General features: G+C 39.0%; 1 protein-coding gene across 46 annotated transcripts in view; it reads left to right on the forward strand.

The window, feature by feature from the left end:
- RIMS2 (regulating synaptic membrane exocytosis 2) overlaps positions 1–14,875 on the forward strand; it is a 600,488-nt gene that overhangs the window by 568,028 nt on the left and 17,585 nt on the right. Inside the window, exon 1 of one of the 46 annotated variants that reach the window (XM_059395018.1) lies at positions 2,204–2,842. The exons of the other annotated variants lie outside the window; for them this stretch is intronic. Within the exon in view, the coding sequence (XP_059251001.1) occupies positions 2,701–2,842 (142 nt within the window). The 5' untranslated portion in view covers positions 2,204–2,700. Of the gene's footprint in view, positions 1–2,203; positions 2,843–14,875 lie in introns of those variants that run through there. 46 annotated transcript variants of the gene reach the window in all.

Genomic DNA, 14,875 nt, shown 5'->3' on the forward strand with positions numbered 1-14,875 from the left:
ACACACACGCACATACACATGCACACAGACATATTCCTAAAATAATACTACACACACGCACATACACATGCACACAGACATATTCCTAAAATAATACTACAATCGATGCAGTAAGTACAGGGGCTAGCCTCTAATAATTTATTTCATTTTAGTTTTTAGAATGTTGATCAAAATTTAATAACTGATTTTCAGGACCCACTAGAAATTTGTGACCCATAGTTTAAAAAAATATATTAGATGACTTTCAGTAGTGTTTTCAGTTTGCAAAATTTTATGATTGCCTTTATTCTTATGGTGAAAATTTCACTTAAAAGGTATCTGTTCTCTGAACAAAAAGCAATACAGGATGAAAAATTGCTCTTGGGGATCCTGGCCTTATCAATGTTCTATTGAAATGCTGATATTTTAGGAAAGTGAATAAAGAACAGGAAATTGAACTAAGAAGGAGCTGTAGGAATAATAATGAGAAAGGACTACAGCCTATCGGAAAAACTGAAGCAAGAAACCTGAATAATCCTACATCCAAGCAACCAAAAGTTGTTATGTGAGACTGGAAATTGGGAAACTAAAAGTTTCCCAATTTCCAGAAAGATTTGAAAGGATTATTTGCCTGAATGCATTTTTAATACCTTCTAAATTTCAGTGACCAATGGCCAGAATCATTAACATACCTAGAAGGCCCTGGTAATCTGTTTCTTCCTCTGCCTCTTCTCTCTCCTAACCTTCTTACCTTCCCTCTCACTCATCCCGCTGCCGCCCAGCCGGGCCGGCCCCTTCTCCGGGCCCAGGACACATGGCGGCGAACCTTCCTGCTGGAGGTTCTCTTTGCCTCTAACTCACTCTCCTCCTCACATACTGGAATGGCTAACTTCCTCAACCTCTGAAATGTCTGAAATGTCACCTGGGCAGTGAGGCCCACTCCAACAGACTTTTTTTTTTTTTTTTTTTTTAATTGCAGCCTGGCCCATCCCTCTTAATATTCTCCCATTTGCATTTATCCTAACATTTATTGTGTCTGTCACACTGCTAGCATGTAAGCTCCATGAGAGTAGGGATTTTTTACCTGCTCTGATCATTATTGTATCCTGTGTTTGCAAAAGTATGTAGCATATATGAGGAGTTCAAGTAAGATTAACTGAACAAGTGTTCGAATCTACCAGCAGGTCAAGCAAAGAACTTGTACAGATATACTACTGAGGAAACATGTATTGTATGAAGGAATAGAGCTCCCTTACATGTACCCAAGAATCAAGCTGTGACATGGTTAGGACTGGAATCATTGTACTCTACCTTCCCACCCCCCTAGATAAAGAGAGTGAGAGGTTGAGTGGCTTGTGTAAGCCACAAAAAGTGGGGCAGTCTTCCAGCTCCTATTAAAATGGAATTATGGGGGCGCGTGGGTGGCTCAGTGGGTTAAGCCGCTGCCTTCGGCTCAGGTCATGATCTCAGGGTCCTGGGATCGAGTCCCGCATCGGGCTCTCTGCTCAGCGGGGAGCCTGCTTCCCTCTCTCTCTCTCTGCCTGCCTCTCCAACTCTTGTGATTTCTCTCTGTCAAATAAATAAATAAAATCTAAAAAAAATAAAAATAATAAAATGGAATTATGGTTGTTTCATATCCTGGAATAGGGATTTGCAGTTTCCAGAATGCGACATGTTATGTTACTTATAAACTGTTTTGTTTCTTGTATTTGTACTGTGTCCAACTTAAGAGGAAGCTATCTTTTATTTAGATGTTTAGAGCCTTCCAGTGTTTATTGTCATCCTTAGTAGCATTAAGTAACAGATTATTTAATTTAGAGAAAGAAAGCATTAAACATTCCTGAAATTAAAGCAGAGTTGATAAGCAAGAGAAAGTACTTTCTTAATGTCGGTGCTTTTTCGGTTCTTGGTTTCTTTATAACCTTTTTTCCTGATTATTCTTTTTTCTTTTCCTTTTCTTTTTCTTCTTCTTCTTTTTTTTTTTTTTAAGACAGACGGTAAAAGACAAAGCTTTAATTCTAGGCTTCCGTGGAATCTATTAAAAATTGGGGAGGCTTGTGTTGGGATTTGGAGAAAATTTCAGTATTTCCTGCCTATGCTTGAGGAGCGTTACCAAATGGTTTAAGTGAAACTGAGGAAAGGGAAAGTGACTAACCAAAAATTTGCCCGATGCGTTACCCCCTGCGATGCCTGACGTAGTGCTTGTAATTAACACTGTCCGGCCCTAAGCACGCGCGCGGGGTGTGGAGCGAAGGAGCTAGCAGGGGCTGCTCTGGGTCGCAGGTGCCCAGAAGCTGCAGCGCGCGCTCCGAAGCCGCCAGCCCACCGCCACCACCTCCCTCCTGCGACTGCTGATTGGCGGGGACCACAGCATCAGCAGCATCTCCCGGCGAGGGGAGGGCGGCGAGACTCCGGCAGCCAGTGCCTCCGGGATCCTCAGCTCCCTCCCGGCGAGACCTCGGACTTTTCGCCGCGGGCAGCCGCGTCTCCGCCCGTCACCGTCGCGACCCCCTCCTCCCGACCCCTCCCCAACAAAGTGGAGGCACCCGGCAGCCGGGACAGCCGCGTCCGGGCCGGTCCGGACGGGGTCGGCGAGGCCGGGGCCAGACCCCGCAGGGTCCCGCCGCACCGTCCCGGCCCTCGAAGCGCTGCGGTCGCCGCGCCCCAGCCGCCAAGACGCCTCGTATCTTGTACCGCGGGAAGAGTGGGTCTTCGTCCAAGATGGGCCGGCAGGGCTTGGGGGGCGCCGGCGCCGCGGGGCGCTCCATGCAGCGCTCCCAGAGCCGGAGCAGCCTCTCCGCCTCCTTCGAGGCGCTGGCCGGCTACTTTCCCTGCATGAACTCCTTGGAGGAGGAAGAAGGAGGTGAGGCCGTCTGTAGTTGCCGTTTCTGCCTGTTCGCCTCTCGCGTCTCGGTGGGTGGAGGGATGGCAGGGGAGGGAGCGCTGCCCGTAGCTGTGCCCCTGCTCCGCTCCGCTCTCGGGCACCGCGAGAGACCCCCAGGCGCGCTGGCCGAGCTGCCAAGTCGTTGATTGGTTATCCCGAGAGCTCCACCAGCGCTGGCTTGGGAAGCCGCTTTCCTGATGAAGTTCATGATCGGGTGCTTGAAAGTGGAATAAGGATGTGGTCTGGTGGGAGGCAAGGCAGCAGCCGTCTGGGGGGCACCCCACTATGTTTTGGTTCACTCCCGCAGTCTTCAGTATTAACATTTGGCCTCGGGGACAGAAGTATTCAAAAATTAAAGGGGAGGCAGCAGCGAAAGTTTGAAACAGAAATCCCCGCTTGGGTAAATTCAAGATCCAGATGAGGAGAAGGGGTGATGAAATGGACAGGTCAGAGGCTGACCGTGCTGAAGGCGGGTGGGTCTGTACTCTGGACACTGGACACTGGACACTGGTCACAGGGCACAGTGCTGTCAACCTGACCATTGGTTGTCTATCTCCGGTGTTAGGAGATCCCATTATAATAATTAAGCTAAAGAGAAAAAGCAAGGAAGAGAACTCATTGTTTTAAACTTCTCACCAAGTGGTTTCAAGACCTTCATAAAGTTTTGAATAACACAACAAAGGTTTTCCTCACGGAGAACTTTTCATAAGATTTAACAACTAACCCCCACACACCAAAAAATGTACTTTGTATATCAAAGTAAAAATTGGCTGCTAAAGAATGGCATCCCAACATTTGAAATACTGTTCATTAATTTGTTGATATGCTAGTTGCAAACCATGTTCATCTTTACTCATAAATGCAGAGCAGGTTATTATCATGTTAACTCTATGTATGGTAATAGAGTTTATTCTGCTTTTATTCTGTGACAGTCTATGACCTCTTATCAGGATATCTGCCCTGAGCCCTGATTTAGAAGAAACTACCTGCTGGGAGAAGAGGTAGAGATAGATGCTTTCCCCCCTGTTTTTCCCAGTGGGGGGACAGGGAGCTGGAAGTTGGGAGGATGAACAGGCACATGGTCTTCAAAAGAATTCACTGGTTAGAGCTATCAAGGTTTTTTCTAGCTTATTGTTGAAATCTCAGTTTGCAATCTCACTTTGCTATAGATCACTAAAGGTTGAGTAGTAGGATAATTCCCTGTACAAACACAACTTTGAATTTTCATACTAATGCTTTGCTGGTTTTGTTTGTACATTTACATTTCATATGTTTTCTGTAATTAAATGTTTAAAATCTCAGAGAGTGTAAACAAGTCAAGGAATTAGAAAATCCCATTGGGTAACTGAATGATCACAATTGTAGCTAAAACTTTCAGTGTTAATTGTGAGCCAGGCACTGTTCAAAGAACTTAGCTGTATTTACTCTTTTAGGCCGACAACAACGTTATGAGGCAGTATTTTTATTTGTATTTCACAAAGAGGAAACTGAGGCAGGGGGAAGTTCAGAAACTTGCCCATGGTCAACTTGGCAGGCATAGTAGGCCATAGAGTTGCATGTGAACTCAGGCAGTCCACAACACAACCTACACACCAGCTCTGGGCTATACTAGATTATTATTTGCATATACTTGGCCACAGTCACATACCCTGCAAGCGGTGAAGCTAGAACTCAAACCCAGCTGTGTCTGAAAAATCTATATTTAAATAAAAACAAATTATTGTAGACACTCAGTTTTTAATTTTTATACCAAGTCTTCAGTCTTGAGTTTGCTTCAGATAAACTACCATCATTCCTCCCTAAGTTATAACCAGAATTGTTGAATTTATAAAATACCATCCTTAAAAGACAGGCAAAGCTTATATAAACATGAGAATTTTCAAAATTTAAAGTACAGTCATTCAACCTTGGCTTACACAGACCTATCCCAAAGGAAAATCCTATATCTACACATGGGAAGTTGGAACAGATTTCTGTCCCACAATATGGCTCACTGAGTTGGCCAAGACAAAATGTCTCATAAGGAAGTGTTTTAAAATTAAGCATATAGTTCTCTACAGGTAACTAGAGAGGGAGTGCTCCCTGTAAATGAACGGTCTTTCTACTGGGCTGCGCGGTCACTTATGCAGCCAAGAGAAGAGATCCTGACTTTCTTTGTCTTGTAGTATTTCTACCATCCCTGAAAAACACCCTGAGGTGTTTTCGGGTATTCTACTGTACTCTGCAGAGTTGCAAGAGTTGTAAAAGTTAGAAATCACTGCCTGGAGCAGTGCTTCCTTACTTTTTTTCCCCCCACTATTGAGTCACCCACAAGGGACATATGAAGTTCAGGCAGGTAACATACTCTCTTAAGCTTGTTCAGGAATATGTTATTATAGTCATATCTGTGAGGCCCATTCTAATGTATTAAGAAAGGTAAATCCATCAAAACATGATTTTCACACTGGCTGAGAACAATTTGTCTAAAGAGATAAGGGGTCTATTAACCCGTGTAATTTGACGAGTGCAACTGATTTTATTTTTTATTTTTTTATTTTTTCTTGTGCAGCTGATTTTAAATTAGCCTGATTTTAAAGCTCATCTCCCCCCACCCCTTTGGTCTTATCAGACATAGTGCAATAACTAATTCAAATGTCCTCTGCCTTCTAGTTCCATAGTCGCAATTTGTTCTTATTCTGCACATCTGGACATCATCATTCCGCACAAGAAGTACCAAAAAGTTTATTGAGAAACTATATTCTTCTTTATTCATTCGTTCATTCAAACATATTTAGTATGGCTATTTGTTGTGTTAGCGTCAGTAGTCCTTGAAATAGTTGGATATGCTCCCCACACTTTTAGATCTTCCAATCTAATGGAGACATATTAATAGGAACAACTATGTAGTTAGAACTGACCAGTGTTAGGAAGGTGAAGTACTGAGTACAGTAAGAATTATAAGAAAATTTAGGAGTTAGGGAAGGGTGTCCTAAGAAAGTAAGAGTGAAACTTGGATTTCGGCCTCAGTGACAGCTCCCCATCCCTCACCTGGGGGGTCAGGCCCTCCTGCACACCTGTGAAAGCAATTTGCTCAGAGCCCATAGCTAGGAAGTTGCTAAACTGGGATCTAAATCCATAATTTGGCTCTGGAGTTTATAATCCTAACTACTCTGTGGATTGTTTCTTCCTTATTATACTACATTTTCTAGTAATATGCTGTGGAGTTGATGACCATGTACAGTATATTATTAGTAGTTGGCATTTATTGAACACCTATATGCCACATTCTTTTGGTTTCATGATTCTCCAAAGGGATTATTATTTTCAACATTTTACACATGTGAACACTGAGACTCAGAGACATTAAGCAACTTGGCCATGGATTATAAATTTCAGTGGGGCTGACTGCATTGAGGATGAAAGGAACATTCTTGTAAGCAAAATAAGATTCCTGATTGGTCTTTATAGCAGCTTTTTGTATGCTTATAGTTCTTTGTTATGTTATTTTATTTGTGCTTCTTTGTCACTGGATATATACCAAATAACAATTCTCCAATCTCTGAATAGCTTTTTTTTTTTTTTAAAGATTTTATTTATTTATTTGAGAGAGAGCGAGCATGAACTGGGCGGGACAGGGGCTGAGGGAGAAGGACAAGCCGACTCTGTGCTCAGGACAGAGCCCAACGTGGGGCTCGATCCCAGGACCCAGAAACATGACCTGAGCTGAAGGCAGATGCCTAACCAACTGAGCCACCCAGGCACCCCAGCATTTTTTTAAGTAATAATAGTAGCCCCTTACATGTTACTTAACAGTGTATGAATTATGTCTACTTATTTTATCATTGAATCCTACGAGATATATAAACTACTTGCCGTCAACATTAATTCTGTGAGTCTGCCTCCCTAATGTGGAATATTATTGTATGTAGAGTTTTTAAACATTACAGGTAATTCTAACAAGAAGGCATCATTTCAAGGAAAACTTAGCATTCTTAATAGGAGAAGCAGCCCCAGAACTTCCCACCCATAGAGTCAATGGTAAGTGGTTATGGTTTTATAATATAAGAAAATGGCACATTTTCTAACACTTGGTAGATCTGGTTTCTCAGAGGCTATTTTAATGTTGTGACCTGTGGTTCGGGGCTAGTGATTCTTGTTCAGTTAGGTACATATAATGATGTGATGAATTTGGTTTACTTGATTTTATGGCCTGCCTTCTTTGGTTAAAATATGGCTTGGTGATCTTACAGAAGAGAGCTTATTGACTTAATGCTATTTAACTGAATAAATTAATTCATTTAATTTCTTTTACATGCACTAGGTTGAAAATTAAATTACAGGAAAACCATCCAAGGAACAGGAATAATTTTAAATCACCAGAAAAATTGGGGAAAGGTTTTTTGCATACAATAGTGAAGCTATGAGGAATTAATATAAAAGGAACTAAAGAGACTAATAGAAAAGACCTATTTAATTCACCCCCACTCTTTAAGAGGTCATGCAACTGATAAGAAGAGTATAAAAAGTACTATCTTAGTCTAATCTTTGTATATGGTAAATGATACACTTAATTCTTAATAAGTAGTCCTATTTGATTATGGGACTTTGTCCATGTTCCACTGGAATAAAAAAATCTCCATACACTTAAATGTAATCCTCCCAAGTACAGACATCATGGCTAGCAAAGTATCCACTTAATGTCTAGTAATAATAGTATATAGTTCTACCATTCTTTTCGAAGTAGATACCATTTTATTTATTTTATTTTTTTAAAAGATTTTATTTATTTATTTGACAGACAGAGATCACAAGTAGACAGAAAGCAGGCAGAGAAAGAGAGGAGGAAGCAGGCTCCCCGCTGAGCAGAGAGCCCGATGCGGGGATCAATCCCAGGACCCTGAGATCATGACTCAAGCCAAAGAGAGAGGCTTTAACCCACTGAGCCACCCAGGCACCCCAGTAGATACCATTTTAACTGGCTGCTATTGTTATTTATTTTATTTAATTTTAAATTTAACATGTGATCTAGACTTTTTTAAAATTCAGTGATCATAGTTTTTGCACATCCTCACAATGACAGTTTTAGTCTGAATTTGTATCTTTCCTTAGGAGATATTTTTTTTCCTAGATGATTGATTATGTATTTTTATGTGATTTTTTGAATTGATTGTATATAATTATATAATAAATCATTTCATAAATGAGTCTATGCCATATTTAAAAATAGCACAATATTTTAATATTAGGTTTACATTCTAGGCAGATAAGTGAAGCAAACGATTTTGAAATTAAAGATAAACAAAAGAACAGTTCCATTTGGAGTGCTTATTAAATACTACCTTGTTATCTGAGAGTCCGAATTTTTCACTGGTAGGTGTCCGAACAGGATCTTTAAAACAGCTTATAACTCTAATACAAAAGTAACGTTTAACCCCAGTTTGCTTTCATCCTTCAATAAGTTCACTAAATTCAGAGCTAGTAATGGGGATGAGCTTCCCTATGGAGACATCCTTGTGTATTATTACGACTTACAAAAGAAACCCACTAGAAGGTGGTAATGGCAGCATCTCATTGCTGCCAAGGTCTGTGGTTTAATATAAGTACCCTCTGTTGTTCTTAAGTATACACTTATGAGGAGGGGGACTTACCTAGTGCTCTGTGTATATAATATTATTTGAACAACTGAAGAAAAAAGCTATTATAAAAATGATAGTGTCTTCTCTGCCTACTTGTAATCTCTCTCTGTCGAATAAATAAATAAAATCTTAAAACAAACAAACAAACAAACAAAAAATGATAGTGTCAGTGTAAGTTTTGAAGTACTATTTCTTAAGAATTAGATTTTACCTAAGGAGACTACAATGAAAGGACTGTTTATTTTAGCAATTTTCATGATCAATTGCTCCCTTACTATCCTGTGTCTCAGGGCTAGGCAGGTAACATACATCAGTGAGGTAGACCAGATGTCATACAAATGGGAAAAGCAAGCACTCTGAAAAGCTTGAGAAATCCTATCCATCCAAAAAGGAATGGCGAACACTCTGTTCTAGTTAGTTGATGCCAATTGAATATCAGCCCAGGGTTGGCAAACTTACTCTTTTTTCCATAAGAGAAAAGCTGTAAATCTGAATGTTTACTTCAAATCTTTAACTTTTACAATGTTGGCAGCTAAATGAAAAATTATAAACATTATTTGAGCCAAACGAAACATAACCTGTTGACCAAATGTGTGCCACCAGTTGGTAGCCTCAGCCGAGGAACTGCTTTCTTCCTTCCCATTCTTATTGTCACCTGGATAGTTTAGGGACACATTTGCTCCCCTTCAGAATCTTCTGAGAGTCTCCCAGTCTGCTCTCCACCTGCTGGGTCTCCCCTCCAACCTACCTCCATTGCCTCTGTGTCAGTTCCCTTAAATATCATCTTAATGTTGACACTGGTCTTCCTCCAGAAACTTCAGTAGATTCCCATCTCCCAGTAGGTAGTGTCCTTTGGCCTGACCTTCAGAGTCTTTAACAATCAGGTGCTTCTATACAGCATATCTTCTAAGGCCCTTTGGGAACCCAGTCATTCAATAAAACTAGACCTTCTTGCTCTTTGCCTCCAAATTTTTGTTCATGCTTTTCTTTCTATTCTTTTTCTACCACTGCATATGCATCATATCTAATTACGCTTCAAAGCTCAACTCATATCTTATCCACGAAGTTTTCAGAAACCATAGAAGCTTCTGTAGGCAGAGGAAAAGGTGAATGGGCATATGCCTGGCTTTGAAATATTAGCTCCATCTTTTCCTAGAACTAAGCAAGATACTTAATGAGCTTTAGTTTCCTCCTTTTATGTGAAATGTTTGTAGTAATACTTACCTCGGAGAGAGGTGTGTGAACTGCATTGTCATGGTTATTATTCCCTTAATGATCCCATGTCAAAATATGTTTACCTTTTTCTGAACTAGATTTGTGCTCTCCAATACAGGAAGCACTAGTTATTTGGCTATTTAAATTTAAATAGATCGAAACCAAATTAAATTGAAAATTATTTCCAGAGTCACATTAGCCACATTTTTTTTTTCAGTGTCCAAGATTCATTGTTTATGCACCACACCCAGTGCTCCATGCAATAGGTGCCCTCCTAAATACCCACCACCAGGCTCCCCCATCCCGCCATCCCCCGAGCGCTCAGTAGCTACACATGAATAGTGACTACCTTATTGGACAGGGCAGAACTATAGAACAGTTTCAACCTTCACACAAAGCTATTTGTATTGGACAGTGTGGCTTCAGATACCTAATGGTACTCATATAGCACTTTGAATATATTGCCTTAGATTGTCATTATTTATTATCTTACCTCCCCTACTAAATTGTAAAATTATATAATAGGGAACTCTGTGATCAAGCGTTACATATATTTATCTGCCACAGTGCCTTTCACCAAGTAAGAACTTAGCAAATATGTAGTGAATGAATAAATGAACAAATATCCGGTTGGTTTCTATGTTCATATCATGGAGTGGAAGGAAGCTTCTAGAGCTGGAAGGGACCAAATTTTTTAAGTAATTGTATCCAGCCTTGCAGCTCCATATAAACTAGGGATATATCATACCTATCTATCCTCTATCTATCTATGTGTCTATCAGCAAACCTAGAGATAAGTTATTTGTTTATAGAATATTCAATTTAAATGGTACAGTAGCAACCGGGTAAAGAAAATTAAAATTCTCATTTAGAAAGGAGAAAATAAGGAGATGACTGGGTGGCTCAGTCAGTCAAGTGAGTCAGGTCATGCTGTCAGGGTCCTGGAAATCTCAGCTCAGAGAGGATTCTGCTTCCTCCCTCTCTCTTTGCCCCTCCCCCCAGCTCATGCTCTCTCTCTCTCTCTCTCTCTCTCTCTCAAATAAAGAAAATCTTTAAAAAAAAAAAAAAAAAGAATGGTGTTTAAAAAAAAAAGAAAGGAGAGTAGGAAACACAAAACAATTATTATCCACAAGAATTCTCAAATCTCACCTGGAAGGAATTGCAAAGATTGACAGAGTACATTCCTTGGTTTACTCACCTGGCAACCTCGTTCTAACATACTTTTTGGAAAATATGTAAATATGTCTTTGCCTTTATTCTTCATTGGCCACAAAGATTTGCTTTGAAGAAGAGACTATGTAGTATTAATAGCCTGTTTCTTCTAGTACATATTAGGAAATTCCGTAGGTACCTTAAGAGTTGAACAGACTTTTTTTTTTTAAGATTTTGTTTATTTATTTGACAGACAGAGATCACAAGGAGGCAGAGAGAGCCGAGGAAGTAGGCTCCCTGCTGAGCAGAGATCCCAGGACCCTGAGATCCTGATCTGAGCTGAAGGCAGAGGCTTAACCCACTGAGCCACCCAGGCTTCCCTGAACAGACTTTTCTAAGTGGGCTTCGTCCTTCAAAAATTCAGTAGTCATACAGTCTGTTTATTTCCAGTCAGTTTCAAGTATGAGTAACTCCGCCAAACACCTCATGTGACAAAGATTTTTTAGCCTGAAGATTTTGTTCTTTTAGTTTGTAGCTTCTGTGCCCTGCCCACTTCTTTTCTCTCAACTTAACGGCATCCACCTTGGTATCATCTGAAAACCATGGGTTTGTGTGGGAAGTAAACCCCTTAAGCTTTTTTGGTCAGCAGTCTCTTTTCTCTCTCCCCTTTTGAATGTCAAGGCTCCACTTATTTATTCCTGCAAGTTTCTTGCTGCAAGTTTTGGATAATTTCACATGACTGCAGTCATTATTCAGAGATGGATTTGTATGGCATTTTACAGTTTTCAAAACTATTTCGCATAGATTATAGTGTCAGGTCTCTATTCATCACTATCTGGGCCTATTTCTGGGCTCTCTGTTCTGTTTTGTTGATCTGTTTATCTATTGTTTCACCAGTGCGATATTGTCTTGATTACTGTAGCTTTAAGTAAGTCTTGAAATTCGATAGTGTCAAATTTCAAGTGTTCATAGCTGACAGCCCTCCAACTTTATTCTTTGCCTTCAATTTTGTGTTGACTATCCTAGGTCTTTTGCCTCTCCCTAATAAACTTCAGAATCAGTTTGTCAATATCTACAAAATAATTGCTGGGATTTTGATTGGGTTTGCATTGAGTCTGTAGATCAGGTTGAGAACTACTGTCTCAACAATATTAAGGTTTCACATTCATGAACATAGACTATCTCTCCATTTATTTAATTCTTTGATTTCATTCATCAGAGTTTTGTAGTTTTTCTCATACCTAACATTCTTTCATTTTTTTGTATGCTAATATAAATGATATTCTGGGTTTTGTTTTGTTTTGTCTTTTCATTTCAAATTCCATTTGTTCGATGCTAGTATATAGGGAAAAAATTGAATTTTGTATACTAACCTTGTATCCTACAACCTTGCTATAATCATTTATTATTTCCAAGAGTTTTTATACCTGGGGTTTTTGTGTTTTTGTTTTTTGTTTTTATTTTCTACATAAGCACTCATATCACCCATGAGCAAAAAAGTTTTATTTCTTCCTTCTCAATCTGTATAATTTAATTGCCTTTTTTGGGTTTAGTGCATTAGCTAAAATTTCCAGTAAGCTGTTGAAAGGAATTATGAGAAGGAACATATTTGCTTTGTATTGAATCTTGGTAGGAGAGTCTTGAGTTTCTCACTATTAAATGTAATGTTGGCTTTAAGTTTTTTAATAGATCTTTTTTTGTCAAGTTGGGAAAGCTATCCTCTATTCCTAGTTTACTGAGTTTTTACCATGAATAGGTGTTGGATTTTGTCAAATGCTTTTTCTGGATATATTGATATGACCGTGTGATTTTTATTTTCTAGCTTATTGATGTGATGCATCACACTCATTAATTTGTGAATATTGAACCAGCATTGCATAGCTGGGATAAATCCCACTTCATCATGGTGTATAACTCTTTTTATACATTGTTGGATTTGATTTGCTAATATTTTGTTGAGGATTTTGAGCTGTTTTCATAGGAGATACTGGTCTCCAGTTTTCTGTTCCTGTAATAGCCCCTTTGTTTTACAGACGAGGATCAAGACACAAAAGGATCAAGGTCTTTTTTAACCTCACACACTAACAAATCCATAGTTTTTCACTATGGATTTAAAACTGTTTGACTGCCATGGCATCATTTGATGAAATCTCCATTTTTTGGTGTGGTTAAATCCAAAATAACTTACTGAGAGATAGAAATGCATATGTATATAATAAGGAATAGCTCTTTCTGGCACATTTGTTTGAATTTTATCATATATTTTTTCATCTTTATGGTAATTTTTTAAAGTTTTACATTTTAATTCCAGTATAGTTAGCATACAGTGTTATATTAGTTTCAAGTGTACCATACAATGATTCAACAATTCTATACATTACTCAGTGCTCATCATAAGTGTACTTTTTCATCCTCATCACTATCCCCCGCCCCCACCGCCACTCTGGTTACCAATAGTTTGTTCTCTATAGTTAAGAGGCTCTTTCTTTTTTGCCATCTCATTCTTGAAGTCAGAATTTAGTAATAAAATTAACATTTCCCCATTCATGATAAGACAAGAAAGCATAAATGATCTAAAATCTTAAATATGTTCATAAAATGATTTAAGTTTATGGACATGCAGTAAGATCATGAAATGAGGTTTCAAGTCACTAATTACACTGGAAGCAGAAAATAGTGTCCCAAATACTAAAGATGGAAGCCAGCCTCTTTGAGAAATAAGCACTGGTGTTGGCATTGCTAGGGTTTTGTTTCAAGTTTCACCTTCAAGCAGTTTCCTCGAACAGAAAGTGGTAATAAGAGCCACTGTACAACACTTGTATGAAGACTAGAGGCAGGTAGATTTTATATCCAAATTATCTCCACATGGTAGTAAGTCAAGACACAAGAGCTCTTTCTTTCCCTTCTTTGTTTTGAATTTAATAATTGAATTTTCCCCAACTTTTATTTTAAACATACAAAAAAAGGTAGTACAGTGAGCATCCACTATACAGATTGACCAATTTTTTTTTTTAAAGATTTATTTATCTATTTGAGAGAGAATGAGTGAGAGAGAACATGAGAGAGGAGAAGGTCAGAGGGAGAAGCAGACTCCCCAAGGAGCTGGGAGCCCGATGCGGGACTCGATCCTGGAAGTCCAGGATCATGACCTGAGCCAAAGGCAGCTGCTCAACCAACTGAGCCACCCAGGCGCCCCCAGATTGACCAATTTTTAGTGGACTTTATCTTTCCTGTCTCTCCCCTGATTCTCTCTCTCTCTCTCTCTCACACACACACATAGTATGTATTCTTGCTGAACATTTGAGTGTAAGTTAAATTGCAGCATGCATCTCCTAATAAAAAAAAAAAACTACATAAAATTTACAAAAATGCCTATCTAATATTCCTTCGTACTCAATTTTTTTAGTTATCCCAAAATTGTTTCTTATGAAGGCAAAAATTTTGTTACATATTTTTTTCCTCAATCCAGGATCTAGTCAAGGCTCATTCATAACTCTTGGTTGGTAACACATAATCTAAAACAGTACTTTCACCTTTTCTTTTCATGATACTGACTTTCAAAAAATCCAGACAAAGTTGTCTTATAGGATATCTAACAATCTGGATTTGTCTGATTGTTTTCTCTATTTCCTGTGTTTCCTGTAAACTGGACATTAGGTCTAGAAATGTGGTTAATTTCAGTTTAAATTACAGGTGATGTAAACTTCATACATCCATCAGTAACGACAATGTCAAGTTCTCTCATTCTAAGGGATGCTAAGTTTGGTCAGTTGGTTTAGAGGTGACTACCAGTGTCCTTCTATGGAGGAGATGTATCTTTCCCTTTATAATTACTAAGTAACCTCTGAGGTGATACTTTAGTACCATGTGAATATCCTTTTTCCCAAAAATCTCTCATCAAATGATTTTTAACATCCAATGCTGATGTTTACCTGAATCATTACATTGGGAATAGTGATTTTAATCCAAATTTTATCTGAAACATAATTGAACTTATTTTAATAAGCTTAAAACTCTGTCCCTGGAGTGC

This window comes from Mustela nigripes, chromosome 3 (genome assembly GCF_022355385.1).
Source record: "Mustela nigripes isolate SB6536 chromosome 3, MUSNIG.SB6536, whole genome shotgun sequence".
In the NCBI taxonomy this organism is placed as follows: Eukaryota; Metazoa; Chordata; class Mammalia; order Carnivora; family Mustelidae; genus Mustela; species Mustela nigripes.